The 27259-nt window shown below is 42.3% G+C and overlaps 3 protein-coding genes and 1 pseudogene across 3 annotated transcripts in view; 2 read left to right on the top strand and 2 right to left on the bottom strand.

The window, feature by feature from the left end:
• Positions 1-308: 308 nt before the first annotated feature.
• LOC114700184 overlaps positions 309-27259 on the bottom strand; it is a 66778-nt gene continuing 39827 nt past the window's right edge. Inside the window, exon 5 of the mRNA XM_028879659.2 lies at positions 309-687. Coding sequence (XP_028735492.2) covers positions 357-687 — 331 coding nt within the window. The 3' untranslated portion in view covers positions 309-356. The remainder of the gene's footprint in view (positions 688-27259) is intronic.
• On the bottom strand, positions 4352-4837 carry LOC114700101 (histone H2A type 1-B). The gene has a single exon (XM_028879597.2). It carries the CDS (start codon positions 4801-4803, stop codon positions 4411-4413), a length of 393 nt encoding a protein of 130 aa, XP_028735430.1. The 5' UTR covers positions 4804-4837; the 3' UTR covers positions 4352-4410.
• LOC114700156 (histone H2B type 1-H) lies at positions 5062-5526 on the top strand. The gene has a single exon (XM_028879648.2). The coding sequence runs from the start codon at positions 5102-5104 to the stop codon at positions 5480-5482; it is 381 nt and encodes a 126-aa protein (XP_028735481.1). The 5' UTR covers positions 5062-5101; the 3' UTR covers positions 5483-5526.
• Positions 10273-10884, top strand: LOC114702013 (annotated as a pseudogene).

The following is a 27259-nucleotide window of genomic DNA, read 5'->3' as shown; positions in this document are numbered from 1 at the left end:
AGTTGTTATGGCACTTTAGGCTTTACCTAGGGGCTCACCTTATCAACCATGGTTGGGCTTTGTCGTAGTTTGGGTTTCCATTTTCAAGGAAGATGAAAATCCTGGTCCTCCTGTTGCTTTCATAGGCTTAGGTTATGAAACATTCCAGGAGCAGTTGGATGCAGTCTAAAGTCACTAAGAAACCCATGTTTAAAGCTTGTAAAATTCAAGAACCCTAAAAACCTTTGTCAAAGAGACGGGAACGACAACCTCAGGGAAATATTGGCAGTCAGAAACAATGTTGCAGGTCTTTAGAAGATGAAGTGGGTGGCCCTGAAAAGGGCCGTTAGAGAAAGGCAAGCGGGAGCCGGAGCAGCTCAGCCGCCGAAACCGTAGAGCGTGCGTCCCTGGCGCTTGAGCGCGTAGACCACGTCCATGGCCGTGACGGTCTTGCGCTTGGCGTGCTCCGTGTAGGTGACGGCGTCGCGGATCACGTTCTCCAGGAAGACCTTCAGCACCCCGCGGGTCTCCTCGTAGATGAGGCCGGAGATGCGCTTGACGCCGCCGCGCCGGGCCAGGCGGCGGATGGCGGGCTTGGTGATGCCCTGGATGTTGTCGCGCAGGACTTTGCGGTGGCGCTTGGCGCCGCCCTTGCCCAGGCCCTTCCCGCCTTTGCCGCGACCAGACATGCTCACACACCAGAGGGAGCTGAGAGCTGAACGCTAACACCTCAGCCGAGCACCGGCTTTTATACAGCGGGCTGCGGACCGAACTGAGAACCTGCGGGAGGAGGCGGGAAGTTGCTCCCGCCGCCGCCGTGGGGGAGGGGAAGGCGCCTCTTGTTTCCTTGTCTGTGCTTTGTAATGGACCTAAGCTCTTCCCCCTGTTTCCAGTTTGAAGAATTGAGCGCACAGTCAGTTCGCTGACCTTGTGCAAAATACGAAAACCGGTTACCCGGTCCAGAGAGAAGACCGCAGGGAGCCGCTAGGGTGCTCTGGCCGTCAGTGCACACTTTCTGAGGCGCATCACGTGCTGGGAATTACCTTCTTTTCCTTACCTACAAGTGACCACATTTCAGTTTTACTTAATATGCTTAGGGTTATACTAATGTTTCTATTTTGACCATATTAAATTTAAGATTTACCTCTATATAAATTTCATCATATTGCAAATCCCATTACTTCTAAAATATTTTCAATTTAATTGGCTTTCACCAACATTTTCAAAGATAAACAAATGCTTTTGTGCAGTTTGAATAAAATCTTTGAGACTTGTCGTTCTTCTGTGACTGCTATGTACAATACTCTCTGTACAGTACAAGTATAATGAAAATGCTTTTTTAAAAAAAAACCTCCTGAAACATTTTTCCCTTAACTTCTGAGTTAGGATCTGTCAAGAGAAGTCCTGGAAGGACTGATGGACTAGAACTAGGTGATATGCAGAGTTAGGGCCCAGACCTAGCAGACAGGTTGGAATGTTATAGGGCCATAGATAGGCTGGCTGTCTAACCTCTACCTAGTTTTAAGCCCCTAACTGTGGTTGACCACCTTTGTGTCCAAACTAACATCTTGTGACTAATGGATGAAAACCATTTTCGGCCTTAACATAGCAGACCACTTGCTTCCACCAACCCAAAGTCTAAGAATGCCATCAGATACAACCAATGTGTATCCTGGTGGCTGGTGGTTGATTGACAGTAGACATGTGTCCAGTGCTCCTGAAAGGGTCACCTTAGAACTGGAACTCTTGCCTATGAATTTTCCGGTTTCAACTGCCAGCATAAACAGCCTCAGCAAGGCCCAGTTACACAGCCTGGACCTGAGCAACGATCTGTGAGCTCCAATCAAATTTATCCACCAAACGATCCGTAATGAAAGCTTTCCACATTGCAGAGCTGTGGCCCTCATTTGCATGAACAGAGGAGAGAGGGACTGGGCTGGAACTTTGTGCAAATAAAGCCAACTCTCTTCAAACACACTTTACTCTATGTGTAAGGATGTACATTTGCAAGCTAGTTGTTGAAGTAATCTTCAACACGTGGCTTTTTTTTTTTTAATTTGCGCTTACACTAAAATTTAAACCACTATTTAACAGGCCTCAGATTCACAGTCATCCTGTCTCAGCCTCCTGAGCCCTGGCATTGCAGGCCTGACTATCAGACCAGCTAAATGACAAACAGTTTCTCCCAAAAGCTTTATAAAATAATTTGCATATTTGTAGGTGCAATTCAGAGCCTAAAGAACTCTGACTTTAAAAAATAATTTTAACTTTTTCTTTTGATTTATTTAGCTTTATGTGTATGAATGTTTTGCCTGCATGTATGTAAGTACATATGTACAATATGTGTCCCTGGTGCTTCCAGAAGCCAGAATAAAGCATCAGATCTCCAGGAACTGAAATAGTTATGAGCTATAATGTGGGTGTGAGGACTGAACCCAGGTTCTCTGAAAGCCCAAATGCTCTGAAACCTTGAGCCATCTACCTAGGCCACCCCTCCACACCTCCTTTTTTAAATAAAGAGGCGGTTGTGTTGGGGGGGGGGTGAGGGCTGTGCAGATAGAGAACTGGTGGATGGGACAATGAGCGATACCAGGAACGGAAAAAACACTTCCTAGGTTCTTAGGTGTGTGTCAGGTGTGTGTGTGTGTGTGTGTGTGTGTGTGTGTGTGTGTGTGTGTGTGTGTACAAACATGCACGAGAGTGAATACACACTTGCAAGTGTGTATGTGTAGAGGGGTGATGACCCAAAGTCAGAAAGGTAGGCAGGAGACAAATCATGAAGAATCTTAGGGTTGCAGGAGACAGCAGCCAGGAGATCCCATCACTGGAAAGGCACAGTAAGAGCTCATCGTCTCCACTCAGGTTTTCAGTGGAAACAACAGCACAGACGACCCTGATGAACACTAAGTTTGTTGAGAGCCAGAGTGAGCGCTGGAGGCAAGCACATGGCTATGTCAGTAATCCAGGGGAAAGCTGGAGCTGGCCTGAGCCCAAATGTTGGCCCTTCTCTGTAGGTGTTCCGGAGGTATGCTCACAGCTCTGCTTTCTCTGAAGAAGGCCGAGTCTCACAAAAGAAAATTAACAAGAGAAAGTGGAAGAGCTGGGGTTTCTTATTCCTCTGAGTTTCAAACTTGTCATTTGAACACCGTCTAACAGGAAGAAGATCCCGTGAGCACAGAATCCCAAGGCAGGCTGGGAGATCCAATAGAATGTCTAACTTTTTTCCTGGGGTCTTCTACTAGTCCTCACGTTCCACGTGTGCTGGAAACGACGTCTTTTGCTCATTCCATGTAACTGAGTTTGGAAGAGGACACCACAGGCAGTCGATACTCAACCTGAGATGAATAGAAAATAAGGTCTTCAATTCTAGTTCCTCTCTGCCCCTAATCTTTTTTTATTCAAGTGTCAATTTGGTGTCTCGGTGTATGCCTCAATGACAGAACAGGATGTGTAAAGCACCCCACCCCACCCCACTCCCCCTCCTCCTCACTCCCCCTGGCTGGATGTCAGATCCTGGGAACTAAACTGCTCCTCTTGCAAGATCACAATTCTTCCTAACCACTAGGCCATTTTCCAGCACCCCAAATGACTTTAAATTGTAACTCCCACCAATATATACTTCAAGTAGCATTAGGATAAAATACAATTCTAGTGATAGATTTAGTACATTTTTTAAACCTTTTCTTTCTAGAGTTGCTCTTCCCATTAAATCAGGATAAATATAAAAGCACTGAATCTGTGTACCTTCGGCATAAGTTTCTAAGTCCTTTGGCAGCAGAGACTGATTTTTTTTCTTTAATTTTGTATTATGGTTTATGTAGTCCAGGATGTTTCAGAACTCGAATCTCTCACCTTGGACGCCTTTAGAACCTGTCTCCACAATGGGCTTGTTTTTGCCCTGTACCTTCCAAGACTCAACAACCCATGAAATACTTGGCTAAGATACTTAGAATTTCCTTATATAAAGTGAAACTAAGTTGAAAAAAAAAAAAAAAGATAAAGTTGCACTGACCTAAGGTTTTTTTTTTAAGTACGTCTATTTAACAGTTGCAAGTCGTCCTGTAAATGCAAAGGTAATGTGTGACGACAATCTTACTAGCAAACTTGGTATTCCTCATGTAATGTTACATAGGGACCCACATCATGATTTAATGCCAAATTCCTGGCTGACTGTCAGTCACTAGTCCCTTGAGATCTGTAATGAAAATTCGCCATAGTTTTAGCTCAAATGGGTAGCAAGTAGCAAGTGTTCAATCCCAATCAAATAGGTAATTAAACTAGGATCCGGTTCGCTTACGTTTGTACGTGTCCATCTAGGAGTGATCACAGGATCAACGACCATTTTAAGCACAACAGCTCCTCCCAGTGTTTTTGTAGGTGGCTCTGAAAAGAGCCTTTGGTCTAACTTTTAAGTGGCTTGGGTCGAATGACTTATTTCCCCTTGGCCTTGTGGTGGCTCTCGGTCTTCTTGGGCAGCAGCACCGCCTGGATGTTGGGCAGGACGCCGCCCTGCGCGATGGTGACGCGGCCCAGCAGCTTGTTGAGCTCCTCGTCGTTGCGGATGGCCAGCTGCAGGTGGCGCGGGATGATGCGCGTCTTCTTGTTGTCGCGGGCCGCGTTGCCAGCCAGCTCCAGGATCTCGGCCGTCAGGTACTCCAGCACGGCCGCCAGGTAGACCGGGGCGCCGGCGCCCACCCGCTCCGAGTAGTTGCCCTTGCGGAGCAGCCGGTGCACGCGGCCCACGGGGAACTGCAGGCCGGCCCGGGACGAGCGGGTCTTGGCCTTGGCGCGAGCCTTGCCGCCCTGCTTGCCGCGTCCAGACATGGTAGAAAACTGGCTGTCACAAGCTGCTCAGTCAGAAACGAGAAAGCCACACTGGCGCAGTTTATAGTCGACGCAGGGCGCGAAAACGGAGCGATTTCATTGGTTACATATAGCAGTTTCACCTAAACCAATGGCACCGTGGTTTTGAAAAATTCTTGCTTTGATTGGGCAGTTAGTGAGTGACGTTAGCTAGTAGCGATCAGCATAGCCACAAGTCTGTTTAAAAAGCAGCCAGTGCAGACTACGTCCTGACTCTTAGTTGCTTTTCTGCCTGTTGTGGTTTCTTTTGGTTGTTGCCATGCCTGATCCAGCCAAGTCCGCTCCCGCCCCGAAGAAGGGCTCCAAGAAGGCCGTGACCAAGGCGCAGAAGAAGGACGGCAAGAAGCGCAAGCGCAGCCGCAAGGAGAGCTACTCGGTGTACGTGTACAAGGTGCTGAAGCAGGTGCACCCCGACACGGGCATCTCGTCCAAGGCCATGGGCATCATGAACTCGTTCGTCAACGACATCTTCGAGCGCATCGCGGGCGAGGCGTCGCGCCTGGCGCACTACAACAAGCGCTCGACCATCACGTCCCGGGAGATCCAGACGGCCGTGCGCCTGCTGCTGCCCGGGGAGCTGGCCAAGCACGCCGTGTCCGAGGGCACCAAGGCCGTCACCAAGTACACCAGCTCCAAGTGAGCGCACGGATTCACTCTTAACCCAAAGGCTCTTTTCAGAGCCACCCACAGTTTCGTATGAAATAGCTGTTACATGCATCAATCCTTCATAGTGTGATCCTCTGGCATGGGAGAGGTAGCATAAGGTAACATGCCAAGAGATAAAGTATGAAAATGTGTTTGGACAGTCAGTCCTTGATTTTTTTTTTTTTTTTTTTTTTTTAACACACTCCCCCCGCCCCCTTGAAGCTTTTTCTGGAAGCACCCAATTCTGACTTTAAACATAGGCATTTCACTGGCTTCTCAAAGTCAACTTTTAATTTCTCCTAACTGGGGAGCGTACTTTGTAACCACAGATCTGCAATGCTGTGTGGGTAAGGTTGTGAATCGTGACGCGTATGCAAACGAAAGGAACCTGGGAGCTCTGTAGAAGAAAAAAGTGTTCCCCAGAGAGGCCATCTGCTAGGCTGTGTGATTTCAATGTCCGTCCTCAAAAATCCAGCAGCAAGAGTCTTAACCTGAAGACTTCTCAGAGCCACTCTACTGGTAGGATGTGGCACTTTATTGTGAGATGTTACATTTCTTAGAAATTTGTTACAGCCATCCGAAGGTTGTCATTCGGAGAAAGATTTAGTAAAGCTATTGAATACTTAGTAATGAAGCGTTAACGCCTTGCACACTGCAAAGTCTTCCTGGTCTTTGAAAGAACCTGTGCTCAATTTTAATGTTTGCTTGAGTGAGTGCAGTGGAATTTATGCATGTTTGGTTGGTTTCCCCCGTGAGTTTGTTTTACCAAAAGTGAAGCTAAGCAAAAGAAATTCTGCACATCGCAAAGAATCTTTGCTACATAGTGGCTTCACTGGCCAATCCAGGCGCTGCGCGGGCAATTTAAAAATCACGCGCCAAATTTTACTTGTATCTGTTTTTATCCCAAGTGGAGCCTCTCGGGGCGGCGTTTGCTTCCCCGCCATTCATATGGTTCTTCCCTGTTCATTTCTCTTGTCTGTTTCTGACACATGGAAGAGACTTTGAAGGAAAAATCAGAAGGCTTTTGCCTGTTGTTCCCTATCCTCACCTTGAGTAATCAAAATAGACTTTTCAGTTTCAACATGCAATAACAAAATTGAAACATTTAAAAAAACATTTACCTGTAATCCACATGAAACCACTTCTACAAAAAGTTTATTTTGCTCAGTTCTTTTGGGTGGTACATTTTATATGATTAGGGTATTCTAGTGTGCTGCGGCCCGCGCAGCTGGAGCACGAAATCTGGCCACGGATGCCGAGGTTACACAGCACTCAAGACACCCAGTTTCATTTCGTCAGGGAAGCAGCTCTCTTTATTCGTACCAACATGGGTTTATATACCCCTCTAACAGCAGGAGTCAAGAAATGGCTACTCTGTATCCAGAGGCAAGCCCGACACTGCTTTCCAAACAGGAAAAACCACAGGGGAACTGATCCCCAGCACCCTCCGGAACCCAACTGCACATTTTTCACACAAACAACTTAACTGGGACAGGACAAAAAGGAGCATTTAAAATTAAGGCAGCAAACTTGCTGCTACTGACACTAGTCACTCCCCGATGTTTTCTTAAGAATAGGCTACAAACACAAGCAACAGGAGCTAGGTTTGGTTTTTGGTTTTTTTGTGGTTTTGTTTTCTTTAGGACCAATGGTATTCTTTTAGACAAACTAATAGAAATAACCATGGTAAAAGAAATGCATTAATTGAAGTAAATTAACACAATACATGTCATACAAAGAAGAAAATGGCTGAAATAAAGTATTTAATTTCAGAGTCATATCGGGTTCACAAACAATGGCATTTAATAAAACCAAAACCAAATTACTTAATTTTGAAGTTCACTTAGAAATGTGTGGTTACAAATTGATAAGTGAAGATGTAAAACGAGTAGACAGAGACTACTTTAGTCATAGAGGAAAGCACAGAGACTCTGAAATCCTTTTTGGGGACCTGTAGTTTGGCCTTGGGTGTCTCACATAATTTGCTTTACATTTTAGGTGTGTGTTTCCTCTAGCCAGTTTATTAGATACTGTATGGTAGCATAGATACAATACAGAGATGAAGGACCCTGTATAAAAACGAGTTCTAAGGCTCATTAAAAAATAGAAAAATCTGCCGAGCGGTGGTGGTGCACGCCTTTAATCCCAGCACTTGGGAGGCAGAGCCAGGCGGATCTATGTGAGTTCGAGGCCAGCCTGGGCTACCAAGTGAATCCCAGGAAAGGCCCAAAGCTACACAGAGAAACTCTGTCTCGAAAAACCAAAGAAAAATCTTTGAGAACCTAGTTTCTCTAGGTGTTTGTATTTTCTTTTAGAAAGAGGGGGAAGGAAGAATAATGAAGTTCTAACAGAGGCCAGTAACAAGGCTCACGGTTTCAAGTTTGGGCTCAAATTAAGTGAGAAAGATCAAAAGATCGGGTCACAGAAACCATGGACACCAAAATGAGGAACAGCCAAAGACAGCTATATTCTTAGCCATATTATACTGTTGCAGCTCTGGTTACAAAACATGGAATGCATAGATACCAACCTGCAACGTTGGCGTTTTTCTTACTGAACGAAGAGTAGCTTTTTATATGTTAGTAATTAGACCTTTTCCCAGAAGATAAATGAGAAAAACATGACTCCTGGCCAAGGAAATACTTGGTGGCATGTTCTGTCCTAACCCTGCAAACATCCTCTTATTTTCAAGGATTGTCTGGCAAGTGTATTGTCCTGGTCTGACATCAGTTCAGCAAGACTCCTTCACGTGACCTTTTTGTTTAACCATATTTTGTTACATAATGTTGAATACGGCTGCTCAATGTTTAATTTTTTTTTTGATCTTGAGGTTTTTCTTTCTAGACTATTAAAAATAGCAAAAAAAAACAAGCAAATAATCAATATAAACACTAAAGCATAGTGAGAGCTTGCAATCTTAACTTGATCAAGTGGATTTAACTTCCCCAAGGCACCAGCAATACCCTCCAATAACTTATCACCAGAGAGTCCATGTAATTGCTCTGCAAACATGTGAGCAATATCAAACAGTAATTTCAATATTTCCTGATTCATAGTACCATGATTTAATAAATGTTTTTTAACCATATCCTAAGGAGTAACATAGAAATTAGTCACATTCCAATCACATCTGTGGTGATATTTTATTTGTACGCTAACAAATAAAACTTATCTGAGGATCAGAGGACAGAGCCAGCCATAGAGTTTGACATAGATTAACCATAGAAGCCAGACAGTGGTGGCACACACGCCTTTAATCCTATCACTCCGGAGGCTGAGATCCGTCTGGATCTCAGTGAGTTCAAGACCACACTGGAAACAGAGCAAGGCATGGTGGCACACACCTTTAATCCCAGGAAGTGATGGTAGGAAGCAGAAAGACATATAAGGTATGAGAACTGGGAACTATAGGCTTTGAAGCCTTTAGACTTTTAGCAGCAGTTCAGCTGAAATCCATTTGAGTGAGGACTCAGAAGCTTTCAGTTTGAGGATCCGTGGAAACAGGATAAGATGAGGAGTTGTCGAGGTGAGGTTGGCTGTGGTTTGTTCTGATTCTTTGATCTTTCAGAACTCACCCCAATATCTGGCTCCAGTTTTTTTGATTAATAAGACTGTTTAGTAATTTGTCTTACACACATCTTAATAACAATCTTTGTAAGCTAACAGCTTGGTCACCAAACCTAATCACAACTGATTCTAAGTCAGTGATTTCAGCATGTAATATATTATCTATATGTCTTTGAGTATTCCATAATTTTTCTGAATAAGAATACCATTTTTTAGTGTAATATACATTCTGAATGCTTTGATGTAGGGCTACTCCAGCAGCAACAGAAATGGGAGCAATGGCAATAATTCCCAACACAATGTCAATCATTAGTCGTCTTCTTCATTTGATCCACTATATCATAAAGCATAGACATAGAGGGAGAGTCTTCCTAGCTTGATCCATCTGGGCACGCAAACACCAATCCGAAATCAAAGCACATAAATGCTCTGGGAGCTCAATTACAGGAGTACTGGTGTTTAAACATGTCTGTAAGGAACAATTGAACAAGACACAGATCCTTCAGACTGGTCCTAAGTGATTTCTCCAATCATGAAAATAAGGAAGATTAACACATGCCATACTATTATGTGATACTTTTTTTTTTTTTTTAAGAGAAAGAGAAAGTCTCATGGTTAGAAACATTTTTCCATATATCCCCTTTCCAGGTCCAAATGTTACCTAATGCTCTTATTAATTTCCAAATATGTTCTTGAGTAGCTCCTCTCTGCATATGAGGATAGGAGGGGGCATCCTGCTCCCATACCATACTGACTCCTCAGACCCATTACTATAGGTGCTGATGGTATAATTATTACACAACTATCTTAATTCTTTGCCTTTCCATTTGGTGCAAGCAGAAAGGAAGTGTTAAAAAGAACTCATACCTCCAGTCCTCTACATTGATTCCGTTCACTTAACTCTGAGACAGACAACAGGAGAATTGCAAGGGGGAAATGAGGTGGAATGAGAGGATCGTTAGTAATGTTTCCTTTAAACACCTCAGCTATCAAAATGAACACATTTTCTTCCCTTCATTTTTTTATTCCATTACAAATAATAGATAACCATCCCCTAGATGTAACTTCCAAGCAATGAACTTCATGCACAATACAAATAGGAAGTTCTTCCACTCACATTTCATAAGATGACTTCATATTTAAACCCCCTTCATTTGGGAAACAAAGAACCTCTATTGTCAAGGCCTTAGAATCTAATTAGAAGATCATAAGAACGTGATGACGAAGAATGTTCTCTCTTTGCCCATCTACTGCGAGAATGAAAACCATTCTCAGAATCAGATTGTCGACATTCCAGAAAATGTAAACATTACTCTGAAGGGGCACACAGTCATTGTGAAGGGCTCCACAGGAACCCTCCAGAAGGATTTCAGGACTCCAATCACATCAGTGTAGAGCTGAGTCTCCTCAGGAAGAAGAAGAAGAGGCTCCAGGTTGACAAATGGTGGGGAAAGGAACTGGCCACTGTCCCAACCACCTGCAGTCACATTCAGAACATGATCAAGGGTGTTACACTGGGATTCTACTACAAGATGAGGTCTGTGTATGCTCACTTCCCCACCAACGTCGTTATTCAGGAGAATGGGTCTTTGGTTGAAATCTGAAATTTCTTGGGTAAAAAATACATCCGCAGGGTTCAGATAAGGACAGGTGTTGCTTGTTCTGTCTCTCAAGCCCAAAGGATGAATTAATCCTTGAAGGAAATGCTATTGAACTTGTTTCAAATTCAGCAGCTCTGATTCAGCAAGCCACAACAGCTAAAAACAAGGATATCAGAAAGTTTTTGGATGTGTGTCTGAAAAGGGAACAGTGCAGCAGGCTGATGAGTGAGACCTGAGTTACCCAGCTCCAGAAACAAGATTCTGCATTTAAGTACGATTTGGGGTGTCTTTGGGGACAATAAAAGACTTGTATTTAAAAAAAAAAATCCAACTAGAGTCATTAGTATAAATTGGAATAGCATGAACCCCCCAGGGCACCACTCAGTTTAAGTGAGAATTTTTAGAAATGTAAAGCCAGTAAGAGAAATTCTTTGCCTCACTTGAACAGTAGTGCTCACTAACATGTGTTGCAGGAATCTTAAACCGTCTTATTAATAAAATCAAACCTGAGGCCAGTTATTGGGGTGAACACTGGAAGATCAGAGAGACAGAACAAGCCACAGCTAACCTCACCTGGCCAACTTCTCAGCTGATCTTGTTTCCTCAGACAGGAAGCCTCTGTGTCCTCATATCCAAATGGCTCTCAGCTGAACTGTGCTGCTCCAAAGTCTGAAAGCTTATTCAGCCAAATGCTTCTAGTTTCTGGTCCTCCCGCCTTATATACCTTTCTGCTTTCTACCACCACTCCCTGGGATTAAAGGTGCGCTTTCTGGGATTAAAGGCGTGAGTCACCATGTTTGGCTGTATCCTTGAACAGATGGATTTCTGCCTCTGGAATGCTAGGATTAAAGGCGTGTGCTACCACTGTCTATCCTAAGTATCTAGTGGCTTTTCTGTTCTCTGACCCCAGATATGTTTATTAGGGTATACAATATTTTGGGGAACACAATACCACCACAAACATGGCCAAGAACAAAGTTTTAGGCATTTTATTTTGCCCCAGGTGATGAACCATCTTCTCCTACATTGGCTAATTTTTTCCGCTGCCTCCAGGTAGGAAAGGTACAATTCATTGTGGAAAGTAGTGGTTTTGCGGTTGTTTGGGATGTCTGACCCAAAGTCAGAGGAGCCGTTTGGTTCAGTAGGCGAATCACAGTCAAACCATGGTCACGTGCCCATCTCTCAGTTTCAGTGGTCTTTCTGGGATCCAGTGATAACCTGCATCTGTGCAAGCATATCCATGCACTTTCCCCATTTTATAACATTTTCCTTTTCTATTGCAAAGTCTTCCCTTTTATACCAAACAGGTTGTAATATATTACACTCAATACATTCTCCAATGCTAGATTGCCAATGAATTTTATCTGGCATGAGATCATTGTCTTTACAATTCAAAAAATTTAAAATAAATAATGAGTCTAATATGATGTTCCTAGAGCTGAGGATTGTCTTTCCCCCTTTGTTTAATAAACATTGCCTTTAATGTTCTGTTCGAACTCTCAGTGATGGCCTGTCCTTGAGGATTATAGGAAATACTCGTAATATGTTTAATATTCCAATATTGTAAAAAACTCTAAGATTTTGTCACACATGAACTTGAAGATTAATAATTTGAATTTTTGGAGGAATACCTATGGTATTAAAAGCTTCTTTTAAATGTAGTATAATTGATAAAGCCATTCCATTACTTAGTGTAGCAGCCCATTGAAATGCTGAAAATGTATCAATAGAATGATGCATACATTGCAAATTCAAAAAATTTAATGTGTATTACATCCAGTTGCCATATTTCATTTGATGTATTACCTCTAGGATTGTTACCAGAAGGCAGTCAAGGCCTATGAAAAGTTTGACAAGTTTCACAATGTGAGGTTATTACTTTTGCCATTCTTTGAGATACAGGAAATTTTCATTTTAAAGCTCTCTGGCTAGCTTGTGTATCTGAATGAAACATAATAGCTTCAGATACAAGGATATAATTGATATGCATTGATTAAAGAATCTGTGAACTGATTAGCATTGGCCATAGGGCCAGCGACACTGGTGTGTGCTCTGATGTGCATAATAAAATGGGGATTGATGTGATGTATTAATAGTTGCTATAACTGTGAGGAATACAATATAATCATACTACATTAACTTATAACTAATTATTTGCCTTTTAAGAGCTTTTAAAACCTGGCTCTGTATTTGCTCATTAGGGACTGCCCTTCCATAGGGGTGAAGCCAATAGCCATGTTTCTTAACTTGTTTAGACAACTGTGGGAAAGTTTCCAGTTTTACAAGTTCTTAAGTAAGGCTCTGAGCAATTGCATATATTGGTCTTGAATTGACAGGGAATTTCCTGAGTTCCAGGAAGTGCTTGGACTATCTAAACATGGTTTCATGTGTGGAATTAGTATCAGGAGTGCTGAGAGTTCTGTCCCTTTAGAGAACCCGAACAGCTTCTATAAGGTGTGTCGACTGCTAGGCCTATCCTTTCAAAGTTTTTACCCTTTACCAGCTCTATGAAACCTTATAAAACCTTCCAGTAGAGTCATCTAAGGGGGCTGGAAAGATGGCTCAGCAGTTAAGAGCACTGGCTGCTCTTCCAAAGGACCAGGGTTCACATCCTAGCACTCACATGGCAACTCACAACTATCTGTAACTCCAGTTCGAGGAGATCAGACATACTCACACAGGCATATATGAAGGGAAGACACCAATACACATTTTTTAAAAATTTAAAAATCATCATCTGCTGTAGTTGGAAGATTTCCTGTGACCCGCCCAGTCCACAGCTGCTCAGACCCAAGTAAACACATAGAGTGCTCAGCCATTAGCTCAGGCTTCCTACTGACTAGCTCTTACACTTAAACTCAGCCCATTTTTGTTAATCTATATGTTGCCACATTTTCTGTGGCTTTACCTGTGTGGCATTACATGCTGCTCTCCGGACAGCGGACTGACGTCTCCTGACTCAGCCTTCCTCTTTCCAGAATTCTCCTTATCTGCTTATCCTACCTATACTTCCTGCCTGGCTACTGGCCAATCTGCATTTTATTAAACCAATGTACAAAAGCATTATCCCACAACAATATGCTCCTGTCTCAAACTTACTGATCCCTGTCTTGCTTCTGGGGTTTTATGTGCTACATGTCCTGTTCTAAATCTGTCCATCTGCTTCTTCCTCACCACAGGAACCCTGGAGGTGCCTTAAGCATGTTGTGAACAGTGATCCTGAGAGTCTTTACCAGGTCTATCTATCCAGTCCTCTGACTGGAATGCCTCACTTCCTGCAAATAGCACCAAAGATGACTCACCCAGCTTCTTGATGTAGCCCTGCAAACTTAATGGTAACGTATTAGTGAGATTTCCTGTCCCTGTGACTGTGGGGCGTTTACCCACCAACCCCACAGCTCCCTAGAGTTTTCTTGAGTGTGAGCAGCAGGAAATATTAGACAGAAGGATTTATATTACAAAGATAAACAGACAGAAAATAAAGGATAGCCTCGAGAGGGCCTGGAACCTTTTCCAATGGGCCCTGCCTGTCTCTGCCCCAGGGTATTTATAGAGACACCAAGGAGTGAAGCAAAAGACCTCCCACCCCAGCCCCAACCCCTGCACAGCCAAGTGCAGACCATCTCAGACACCTGCACTCAAGCCCATGATCCTAATCATCCTCTATTCGGACCTGCTCGATAAAGCCACAGAGAACATGAAATCGGGCTCCCACATGTGACAAAATACCTAACAAGAGCAATCAGGAAGGAAGGGTTTATTTCAGCTCCTGATCTGAAGGGATACAGTCCATCAGAGCAGGGATGGCATGTTGACCATCCTGGCAGGGAGGAGACCCTCCTTTCCGACATCAGGCTACATGAGCGATGCTCTATTTACTAATTACCTGTGCTCTAAGCACACATGCTCTATTTACTAATTACCTGTGCTCTAAGCACACATGCTCTATTTACTAATTACCTGTGCTCTAATCACACATGCTCTGTTTATCAAACTTATCAAAGAAAGCATTTACTTGGGGGATTGTTTACAATTTCAGAAGGCAAGTAAGTCTATGACCATCATGGTGGGAAGCATGGCAGCAGGCAGGCATGGCCCTAGAGAAGTAGCTGAGAGCTCACTCACATCTAATCCACAAGGAAGGGGTGGGGGTGGAGGGAGAGAGAGAGAGGAGAGAGAGAGAGAGAGAGAGAGAGAGAGAGAGAGAGAGAGAGAGAGAGAGAGAGACTGGGCCTGGCTTGGGCTTTTGAAACCTCAAAGCCCACCCCCAGTGACACTCCTCCAACAAGGCCACACCTCCTAATCCTTCCCAGAACAGCAAATAGGGACCAAACCCTAGAGTACAGGAGCCTATGGGAGCCATAGTCATTCGAACCACCACAGAGAGGAAATTTAATTAGCATATATCACTTTACTTGACCAGAGCATTATTTATATAGGCCAAATAATGTAAACTCAATAAAATTTTAAGTAAAAATGTTGACATAGAAAGTGGTATAGATAAAGGGAAGGGAGAGAAACTATAAGAGTGAAATTTTTATTTATTTTTAAGTGAATTTTTATTGTAAATAAATCTGGGAGGTGGTGGTGCATTCCTTTAATCCCAGCATTTGAGTTCAAGGCCAGCATGTTCTACAGAGTGAGTTGCAGTACAACCAGGACTGTTTCACAAAGAAACCCTGTTTCCAAAGAAACAAAGAAAGAGTAAATAATAATGGAACCGGACATGATAGCACATACCTATAATCCCAGCATTCAGAAGACTGAGACAGGCAGATCATGATTGGCAGGTCTGCTAGTCTCAAAGGCCGAACAACAGGGGCTGGGGAGATGGGTCAGTGATTAAGAGCACGTCATGCTCTTGTAGATGACCCAATTTCAGTTGCCAGAACCAGAAGATCAGAGGCCATTTTCTTCACTCATAAGCACATGAACACACACACACACACACACACACACACACACACACACTATTTTTTTAAAATGCAAAATAAAAAGTAATGTATTTTGTCAGTCTTCTGTTGTTTATGGATGTGTGGGAAAAATTAGGGTCACTTCCAGAATAAATTTTGTCTTGCAGGAGCAAGAAAACCATTTCACCAGTTTTTGGTGAAATACTTCCACTGCTTTGCAAAAAGGCCTTTTTTGTTGTTACACAATCTACACCTTAGCAAGTCAATTTCCGAATATCAAAACCTCTAATCAGGAGTCTCCTGAATGAACCAAATGCTAAAGCAATTCTCAGTCAGGCCACCTCTTCATGCTCCAAGTACTCTCATAACCAAGTTTTGCAAAAGCTTTGAACCCTTCAGGAAGAATTCAGACACGATTCAAACACTTCAACCAAAAGGTAACTTCACAAAGGCCATTCAAAGCCCAGGCACTAACACTCTGGAACTCAAACCAGATGCAATGCACAACTACATACAGTATTAATTGATGTTCTTCTGCTGTAATAGAACACCAAAATCAACTCAACGTATAGATGAAAGTTTATTTTGGCATACAATTCCAGAGAGTTAGAGTCTGTAATGGCAGGGACCAGGCATGGCAGCTGGAGCTGGAAGCTGAAAGTTGTGAGCACAAACAACCACAAGAATGAAGCTGGTGCAAACTGAGAGTGAGTGGGTCTAGGCCTTAGGCTCTCCAACCCACGCCCCACCCCACCCCACCCCACTCCACCTCCCACCCACCCCCGTGTCCATGTTCTCCAGGAAGACCTCACCTTCTAAACCTCTCCAAACAGTATCAGCAACTGAGAATCAAGGGTCCAAATACCTGGGACAATGGGGGACATCTCTCATTCATTCAAACCACCACAAGAAGAAAACCCATTTTTTTAAGGTCACTTGTAGATGTATCCAACTGTCTTATTAAATAAGAAACACAGAACCAATGTAAAAGAGAAAGCCGAGAGGTCAGAGCTCAGAGCTAAAATCTGACCCTTCCTCCTTCGTGCTCCCAGCTTCCCAAAAGAGAGCTACTTCCTGTCTGTCCATCTTTTCATAGTATTTTGTTCTGCCTTTTCATTGGTTGTAAACCCAAACACGTGACTGCCTCGTCACTGCCTGTAAGTACCGCCCTCCAGGTCTTACAGGTGTATGTCTCCAATGCTGGCTGTATCCCTGAACACACAGAGATCTACCTAGCTCTTCTACCAAGTGCTGGGATTAAAGGCGTGTGCCACCACCGCCACACTCTTGCTATGGCTCTAATAGCTCTGACCCCTGGGCAACTTTATTTATTAACATACAATCAAAATCACATTTCAGTACAATTAGAATACCACCACATTTCCCCTTTTCTATTTTAATAAAAAGAAAAAAAAAGCAAAAGGTTATAACTAACATAAGAAAAACTATATACAAAAGTACAATAACTATATACAATATATACAAGTAATAAATACCTAAACAATGTCTAGTCCATTTGTATTTGACAAATCAGAGAAAATAATTCCATTATCTATCCTATTTTGGTAAGTCCAAAATGTATCTAATTCACTTTCTATTCTAGTTAATCTTCAACTAACTTTCAACTATAACTAACTAATCTTCAACTCCCTCAGAGACCCAAGAAGGAAATAATACTAGCTAACAAAAATAAAAACAGGAAGTGCATGCAAGCAACTTCCAAAAAATTTGTGAGTTGACAGAAACAGCCAGCTGCCTGGATAGTCACCTGAGGTTTCTTCACAGTGTTGGGGCATCATCTTCAGCCTATAGGTTTAGTGTATCTGACAGACTCATTTGTGAAGTAGGATATACACAAGGTCAATAGTTCAGCCTCACATTGGGTGCAAGCAGTCCATGTATCAGAAACAGCTGAATTCCACTAGTGTCCTGTCATGATTCAGGATTTTAAATTCTGGAAATTGTTGACAGTTTTTGAATTCAGCTGTTCATTCTTCTTGGCTGTGTATATATGGCTTCATCTCAGCATCCCCTTCTTCTCCACATCCCTCTATTAAATGCCAGTCTACTATCGAGAGGCATGAGCTTTCAGCTGCTGTTCCATTGTACAACAGAAGCCATCGGCCCTCTGCCTGTTAAGCTGCCTTTGAGGAAAAGGGCACTGTATCTTTTCCGGATTGCGAAGGCCACTTCAGGGATGGGGCCATATTGTCCTGGTCTCAGAAGATGCCTTTTGATAAAGCCATAACCACACTTGTTTTGGCAAGAATCAGTAGTCCTTTGTTTCGTGTTCTGTCTGTCCATTTTGTCCTGTTGATTCGAGGATACTTTGTTGTCCAGTGGCTAACTTTTGCCACAATGAAAGTTAACTCCATATGCAGTTTCTTCAATGCCCATATTTTCTCTGAAGTAGATTGGTACTGCCAGGAGCCGACATGTCTCAAAAAAGAAAAATTTTCTAAGTTATTAAAACATTTTAAATGCCATATTCTGTAGATCTCTGAAGGGTTTGAAGATGACCTGTCTAAAATATATATGCTCAATTTTTAAAACATATCTAATATGACCACAATACAAGTTCTATTGTAATGTCTAACTACTAACTTTCATATCTTTATATCCTAATACTTGGTAATAATAACATTCAAGGATCAGAAAATTGCATTACATTGTTAAATGAATGGTATAAATACAATCAGAAATATACATATAGCATTTTCTAACAATATCAATTTCAATATATATAATTTGTATACAATATAAAACAATCCAATCCAATGTAAAGTATTTAAAACTAGTAACTGTCTTTTTCTTTTCTTTCCTTTTCTTTTTTTTAAACAAGAACCTTAAATCTAATCTCCTTTGCTTAGCCTTTTCCTTAACCTCTGACAACAACTTGTAACCACCCCCCTAAACAATGAAAATTATCCTAGACGCAAAACCCATTAAAAAGACCAAAAAACCACCCGCCCCACACCACCTCTTTGGGAATGTGGGCGTCGTATTCTTAAAATTGCTTCCTGTTGGGTATGGGCGAAGTTATCTTTATCCTGAAAGAAAAATTTTAGGTTAATTGTCAAATTCTAGGAAAGGTAACTATATCTTTCATTATCCAGTCTGTGTATAATGCCAAAGTTCAGGGTTTATCTCAAGTCCTTATTCAAGTAGTCTTTGAGACTGGATCATCTCAGCTAGTCATCTCAAAATTGCTCTGAGCACCTTGTAGTTCAAAGTTGATCTGTAGATGATGTTTGTCAGCTTAGTGATATTATTATTGTCCACGTGGAATTGTTGTTGTTGTGGGGCCCCATCTTCTTTCTGGAGACTTCAGCTGATGTTAGGCCTGGCTGTGATTTCCTGCAGAAAACTGAGAGACTCGAACACAAAGACATATATATGCAGCTAATTGAAGCCTGTTTTCTAGAATTAGTTAGTACTCTATATGACCATTCATATCTTAACAAAGTTTAAAATGTGTGTGTGTATATATATATATATATATATATATATATATATTATTCTTGTAAATTTCGATATAAAATTCATACTTTAAGAAAAGTTTAAAGAATCAGAATAGAATCAAAGAGTTGAGATTAGTAATAGAATAGTCCCTTAATTAATTTGGCTTTTGTCCTGTCCCATAGCAGAAGATGGCTCTTTTATTCTGGCATGATACAGGGAGTTTGCATTTTCCTTTTAACAACATGCTTGAGTTTAAAGAAGGAGAGAGCCATTCTCCAACTCCAAAGTCAGCTTTAAATTTTAATTGAACTGGGACTATTAGAAGACCAATAGTGTTAAATCTTTAGAGAAAAGCAGAAACAAACATTTAGGAAGACATACATTTTTTTAGATAATATATACTCACTCTGTTTCCTAGGATAGATGATTTGTCCTTTTTCTTCAGTTGTCTCATTTGTCCAGTGTTCTTCAGATTCCTTAACTTCCACTCTCCTAAAAGACAAAAACAAAAACCTTTCCCCAAGACTAATTTTGGGGATGTTCCTTTTTGGAAAGTTATTATCTGATTAAATGAAAAGGCATGTATTACTGGTACAAGTTAGTTTAAATTGGATGTTCATGCTGGTTGATGAACTATCACCTCCTCTAATTAAGGGGTTTCTCTTGTTCAAATCGAACCTTTATCAATTTTGATGGTACCCAAAGCTTATCTTCTCCTGTAGAAACAAAAGCAAAACCTTGTCCACAACGTAATACATACCCTGGTTTCCATTCTGAGGTCAGCACATCCTTAAACTATATAGGCTAATTTAATTTTGTAGTTTTTTTCTATTATCCAATCTCTCTCTGCAGCTGTTGTTCCTTTCTCATTGGCATTGAAAAAATTCAAAGTTAATAAAGCATTATGCAGTCTATTTCTGGGGGTTTTTGTAACCCATTTCTGTTTATTTAGCATATCCTTTAGAGTTCTGTTTGATCTTTCTATAACTGCTTGACCTGTCGGATTATGTGGTATGCCTGTAATATGCTTTATATTGTAATAAGCAAAAAACTGTTTCATTTTAACAGAGACATATGATGGAGCATTGTCAGTTTTGATTTGTGCAGGTATACCCATGATGGCCATAACTTCTAGCAAATGAGTGATTACAGAATCAGCTTTTTCAGAACTCAAAGCAGTTGCCCATTGAAATCCTGAATAAGTATCGATGGTGTGGTGTACATATTTTAATTTTCCAAATTCTGCAAAGTGAAACACATCCATCTGCCAGATTTCATTCCTCTGAGTACCCTTTGGGTTACATCCTGCTGGTAATGGTGATTGATTGTAGAAGGAACAAGTAGGACATTTCTTTACTATTTCTTTGGCTTGTTGCCAGGTTATGAAAAAATCCTTTTTTAAACCTTTACTATTGACATGATGTTTTTTTATGAAATTCTGAGGCCTCCAGCACATTTCCTATCAATAATTTATCAATCTCATCATTGCCTTGTGCTAGAGGGCCTGGCAGACCAGTATGGGATCGAATGTGAGTTATATATAAAGGATGACTCCTTTTCCTGATTGTATCTTGTAATTGAATAAATAGTGAAGTTAATTCTGAAGCATCAGGGATAAATTCTGCAGTCTCAATATGTAATAACACTCTTTCAGCATACTGAGAGTCAGTTACTATGTTGAGAGGTTCTGAAAAATCCATTAATACCAACAGAATACCATACAATTCTGATTTTTGAACTGAATTATAAGGACTTTGAACCACTTTACTTAAATTTTCTGATTTGTAACCTACCTTTCCTTGTTTGTTGGCATCTGTATAAAATGTACGAACTCCAGATATGGGTTTTTGCCATACAATTCTAGGCAAGATCCAATCAGCTCTCTTTATAAGATCAATTCTATCGCTTTTGGGATATTTGCTGTTAATTTCTCCCAAAAAATTACTGCAAGCTCTTTGCCAAGGTTCACTTCTGTCCATAATTTTTCAATGTCCTCCTTAGTTAAAGGTACGACAATTTCTGCTGGGTCTATTCCTGCTAATTGACGAAGTCTTAATTTTCCTTTCCAAATCAAGTCAGAGATTTTTTCCCCATAAGTTTTTAATTTTTTATTTGGTTTATTTGGTAAAAATATCCATTCCAATATAATACCTTCCCTCTGCATTAATATTCCAGTAGGAGAATGCCTAGAAGGTAAAATAACCAAAATGCAATCCAGCTTTGGGTCAATACGATCCACATGCCCTTCATGTACTTTCTTTTCTACCAAGGCCAATTCTTTCTCAGCTTCAGGTGATAATTCTCTTGGACTATTTAAGTCCTTGTCACCTTCTAAGGTTTTGGAACAAATTAGTCAGTTCATCATTTTTTACCCCAACAATAGTTCGTAGATGAGAAATATCTCCAAATAATCCTTGAAAGTCATTAAGAGTCTGTAGTCTATCTCTCCTAATTTGCACCTTTTGGGGTCTAATTTTTTGTATCTGTATTTTATATCCTAAATAATTAATAGAATCTCCTCTTTGTATCTTTTCAGGAGCAATTTGTAATCCCCAGCAAGGCAAAATTTTCTTTACTTCTTCAAACATTCTTTCTAAAGTATCTGCATTTGAGTCAGCTAGTAAAATATCATTCATATAATGATAAATTATAGATTTAGGAAATTGTTTACGTATCACTTCCAATGGCTGTTGTACAAAATATTGGCACAGAGTTGGGCTATTCAACATTCCCTGTGGGAGGACCCTCCATTGAAATCTTTTAACCGGTTAAGAATTATTATAAGTAGGCACTGTAAAAGCAAATCTTTCTGTCTTTTTCTTGTAAGGGTATTGAAAAGAAACAGTCTTTTAAATCAATAACTATGAGAGGCCATCCTTTTGGTAACAGAGTAGGCAAAGGAATTCCAGATTGTAGAGAGCCCATAGGCTGAATTACTTTGTTAATTGCTCTAATGTCTGTTACCATTCTCCATTTACCAGATTTCTTTTTAATAACAAATACAGGAGAATTCCAAGGGCTGGTTGATTCTTCAATATGCTGAGCATTTAACTGTTTTTCTACCAACTCTTCTAAAGCCTGGAGTTTCTCTGTTGTTAAAGGCCATTATTGCTGGACCCATACAGGCTTGTCTGTTAACCATTTTAAAGGTAGAGCTGTTGATGTCTTTGGAAGATCATCAGTTGTTGTGCCCTGTTCTTGTATAATATGGATGGCTGGTGACCACTCATTAGAACAATATCTTCTAATATTTCTCTCAGAAACATGTTTATGATTTGTTTCTGAGATTGGAGGGATGTTAATCTGAGCATTCCATTGTTGCAACAAGTCTCGACCCCACAGGTTCATGGTTATGTTAGCCACATATGATTTTTTTTTTTTGGTTTTTCGAGACAGGGTTTCTCTGTGTAGCTTTGCGCCTTTCCTGGAGCTCACTTGGTAGCCCAGGCTGGCCACGAACTCACAAAGATCCGCCTGCCTCTGCCTCCCGAGTGCTGGGATTAAAGGCGTGCGCCACCACCGCCCGGCTGCCACATATGGTTTTAATTTTCCTCTCTGTCCTTCTGGACCTATACATTCGAGCCATGTTGCACTCTTTCACCTGAGATAGTCACTCCATCTCCCATTATTGTTAACGTTTATGTTCCTCATGTCCACGTTTGTTGAACATGTCCTTACAGTTGGGTTCACAAGTCAGCAGTGGAATCACACAGTCACATCCTTCTGCATCCGACAGCCTGAGGACTGAAGCGGATGCTGCAGCAGATCAGCAGGCGCATCAGAAAGGAACAGTGGCTGATACAGAATAAGAGGAAGCTCTGGGGCCCCTACATGGAGACACGAGTTTCCTGAACCTGAGCATGCAAGGTTTGAGTCAGGTCCTAAAGAAGAAGGAGAACTGGAAAGCAAACAGTACAGGCCTGCTGAAAAGGCTCTACTTTGTGAGCATGGTGCTTGGCCACTCTTAGGGCTGCCACACTACTCACACCCACTCGGATTTCCATCTCCTTTTGTCAGTCTTTATCAAATGCAGCAAAATACCTGAGGCGGAATACTTCTGGAGAAAAGAGTTTTATTTAGCTTACGATATTGGATCCCAAAAGTCCAAAGAGAGTGAAGGTCCCATGATAAATGGCTGAGAACCCTAAAAAGATCACCTTTTCAAAGAGAGGCTTGCAGTGGAGGGTGGCTGGCTCACTCTTCTGTAATGTGCCTTTCTTGAGAATTAACTTAGGGCTTTCCACAATTACTTTGATCACTTCCAGGGCCATGGCCCATAGTGACCTAAGGGATTCCCAAAAGGTCCTGCATGCTAAAGGTCTGGACTGTCTCCCATCTCACCACTGGGGAGCAAATTACCATCACAGTGACATTTGCAAACCAATCAATACAAACTCCAACAACATTGCCATCCATTCTCCATCCACCAGCCAGCAATCCACCCATTCATTCGTGATCCTCTCCCACACGACGAATATATCCTTCGGTTCAGTCACCATCCTCCCGTCTACCCCCTCTTATTCATCCATTGTTCTTTTGTGTGACCATCTTCCTAGGCACTACATACTCACTGAAGTTTTCTGTACGACCCAGCTGGCCAGTTCTGATTCCCCAGCCTCCAATTCTTTCACAGTAGCCTCAACTGTGGATGGGAGAGGTGAGAGTTTTAAGGTCCATGGACTGTGGATTGCTTACCCAGGTCTCTCTAAAAAGCAGGAGGAGGACCCTACAGCCTCTCACCCTTACTCAGATCCTCCTCTTGTTCTCTTACCTGGGTCCTCCCTTCTTCTACACGACCAGCTCTCCAAGCCCTGAGTCTCCATCCTGGGTGGAGTTGTGTGATCATCCAGTCTTCCTTCTTCCTAAAGTTCACACAGAAGCTCAGCAGTTAAATCCAGTGTTTCCTGGTCTCTCTTGCAGCCAGGTGAAGCAGTGTGCCTGAGTTTCAGTCATGAGATAGTTGACAGAATCTCAGACCTTACCCTTTAAAAAAATATTTGGTGGCTGGAGAGGTGTCTCCATAGTTAAGAGCACTTGATGTTCTTGGAGAGGTCCCTGGTTCAGTTCCCCGAAGCCACATAGTGACTCACAACATCTTGAACTCCAGTTCCAGAGGATCTGGCTCCCCCTTCTGGCTTCCACAGGCACTGCATGTACATGGCTCACATAACAGGCCAGCAGAAACAGTCATGCACATAAACTAAAAATAAAGTTCTTTTTTTAATTGTTTTACTATTTAAAGTGTGTGTGTGTGTGTGTGTGTGTATGTGTGTCCCTGAATGCATCCTCATGCATGTATGTACGTATCCTTGGCAGCCAGAGTCACCAGATCCCTCTGGAGTTGGGGTTTCAGGAGTATTTGCTGATATCATATCATCCTGATATGGATGCTGGAAACTGAACTTGGGTCTTCTGCAAGAGCAGTATCTGCTCTAAACTCCTGAGCCATCTCTCCAGCACCCCAGATAGGAGGAGCACGCTTTTTGTTCCTTCTTTATATTTTTCTCTTTGAATACAAATGTAACGACTGAAGTTGAAACACCTATTTTGGGCAAGACCTAGAGGTCAATAAAAGAGCTTGAATAGCGGACCATGAAAGATGAAAATGGTGTATGCTGTTTAAGGAGGTTTCCAGTAACTCAGGACAGAAGTTACGAGTTTGATGAGGGCACAGTTCTCCACCCAAAGTCTTAAAGTGGAAAGGCCAGGCCCTTCACATTGTCCTCAGAAGTGGCATCCAGATGTAAGAGAGAAAGCTGTCTCTCTCCTGTTCCTGCTCCCTCTCTCTGGCATTCTAGTAGCCTGCGTGCATGCAGCAGTTCAACCTGACCCAACTGGGATTTTCTATACTTATCTTTCTGGGTAAGAACAATTCTCCATGTTGTTATTGCACAACACATTTTAAATGCTGTCTGAAGTGTGAGGGCAAATATGATGGCCAAAGCATTCTAGTCAGAGAATGTGTCTGGATTTTTCTCAATCCTTGCAGAATAATTCAGTCTGGGTTCTTAATGTCATGTATCCCTCCCTGAATCCTGATCTTGGCATGGTCTTAAGTCCTCTGTCCAGAGCCCCAGAGGTACCAAATTCAGCTTACCTCAATTTCACACACTTCGAAGAAATGCTGAGACATGGGTTGGTACAAGTCCATCCTCAAGAACAACTCCTGCTGTGCATTTAGTCCCCACAGAAGCAGAAGGGCGCACATTCTAGTGTAACAAGTTTTTGTAAAGCTGAGAACTCCAAGGGCTCAGAATCGCTGAGCTCAAAGAGGAGAGTGCCAGGCCACACGGCAGGCATCCTAGCTCTGGCCTTCATCCCAGCAGGTTTCACAGAGGCAGGGCTCTCCTGAGCCAGCTGGGAACACTGAGCTGCTCCATTTCCTTTGCGTCCCAGACTCTGCCCTTCCCTCTGCCCTCTCCTTGGAGTTTCCCTGTTTCACTGCTGTCCTCTGACTTACTGTCCCTGTCTTGCCGTCTGTCCTCTCCAAGCTGAGCCTCAGTGGACCTCGCAGTGTGCTACATCACTAGATCTCGTCCCCCTGGAACAAGGGGTCCTCAGGTAACCCAGCTGCAGTGTCTCCCACACTGCAACCCAGCATGTCCCCATGTGCCACTATTAACATACTTTGTGCGGATCATACCGAAAGGACCAGGCAGCCGCCATAGCAGGCTGCTCAGTCTTCTCTCAGAGAATAGGCCTCAATTTCAGTTTCCTGAGACTTGAGCAAGCAGTTTCTGGGAGGGCCAGGAACAAAAGACAATCACTGATGCCCCTGCCAGCAGGGACAGAGGGACAGGATGCACCAAGCCTGCTTCACTGAGCCAGCCCCACAATCAGTAAGTGCTAGGGCAGCACACACACACACACACACACACACACACAGAGAGAGAGAGAGAGAGAGAGAGAGAGAGACAGAGACACATAGGGAGAGAGGGAAGAAAAGTTTCCCAGAGCCAGGGGTCCTCATATAACCATTTACCATTTAACCTTATTGGTTTCCATTTCTTCAACTATAAATAAATGCAATTATTAACAAGAATGGCAAGATTTTCATCAACAGTGTATTCTATCCTCCTCTCTAGGTCTCTGTGTTGGCTTAGGCCTAGTGTAGCCAAAATATTTCAAAACAATCAAAGCCGGGCGGTGGTGGCATACGCCTTTAATCCCAGCACTCAGAAAGCAGAACCAGGCAGATCTCTGTGAGCTCGAGGCCAGCCTGGTCTACAGACCAAGACCCAGGACAGGCACCAAAATTACATGGAGAAACCCTGTCTCAAAAAAAAAAAAAAACAATCAGAAGCCCTCTGTGCTGCCCTTCATCATTGCTAGAGACTTACTGCCAGGATCCCAAAGTGGAGGAAAACTTTCCTGCAAAGTGTACTTCAATTTTGCAAATGAATCTATATAAGATTAAAAATTTAAAGATTTAAAGTGATAACAAAGTCAAAGCAGTAAAATGTTTATGGATAAAAGTCACGAAACTTGTTGGAAGGTGGTGGGGCATGCCTTTAATCCCAGCACTCCAGAGCCAGAGCTAGGTGGAACTGAGTTCAAGGCCAGCCTGGTTTACAGAGAGAGATCCAAGACAGGCACCAGGACTACACAGAGAAACCCTGTCTCGAAAAAAACAAAACAAAACAAACAAACAAAAAAATACTTTCCTGAGTTCCCTTTTAAACTACCCAATAAATAAAGTAACATTCCTATGAAGAGATATATCAATACAAAAAATTCAGAGGCAAAGATGAAGCAACATACATTTGTCTCTTTCTTGTCTCTCTAGCAAACTTCTGAAATAACTTTGTTACTCAAGTTAAAAAATATACTCTCTCCTTGTTATGCCCAGATCGAGGGGACCCCCAAAAGACCACCATAGAGACCGAATCCAGCATGAAAAAGCAAAGAGCCTTTATTTCAAGCTCCAGAGCTTGGTCCCTCTGTCTGACACAATGGTGAAAGCAGAGCCCTGAGCTCAGGTGGGGCAGAGTTTTTATCATAGCAGAGGTTGGAGTGAGGGGATTTCCAGGGTCCAGAACCCTGGTTGCCTGACAATTGTCTAGGGGTATCTGTAAAACAAAATAGTACCTGACATCCCAAAGATTCCAACCATTAGATAAAGTGGCCAGATGTCCCAGAGTCTGGCCACCTTATCTAATGGTTGGAATGTTTGGGATATCAAGTACTTCCCCACCCCTGGATGGATCCCTGGGTGGTGTCAGTTTAAGG

The sequence above is a fragment of the Peromyscus leucopus genome, chromosome 5 (assembly GCF_004664715.2).
Source record: "Peromyscus leucopus breed LL Stock chromosome 5, UCI_PerLeu_2.1, whole genome shotgun sequence".
NCBI classification, from domain to species: domain Eukaryota; kingdom Metazoa; phylum Chordata; class Mammalia; order Rodentia; family Cricetidae; genus Peromyscus; species Peromyscus leucopus.
Note: the sequence above shows the minus strand (reverse complement) of the source record. Positions and strands in the feature narration are given on the sequence as shown.

Coding starts and splice junctions, on each gene's coding strand:
- LOC114700101 (XM_028879597.2), bottom strand. CDS start 4,803: ATGTCTGGACGCGGCAAGCAGGGCGGCAAGGCTCGCGCCAAGGCCAAG.
- LOC114700156 (XM_028879648.2), top strand. CDS start 5,102: ATGCCTGATCCAGCCAAGTCCGCTCCCGCCCCGAAGAAGGGCTCCAAG.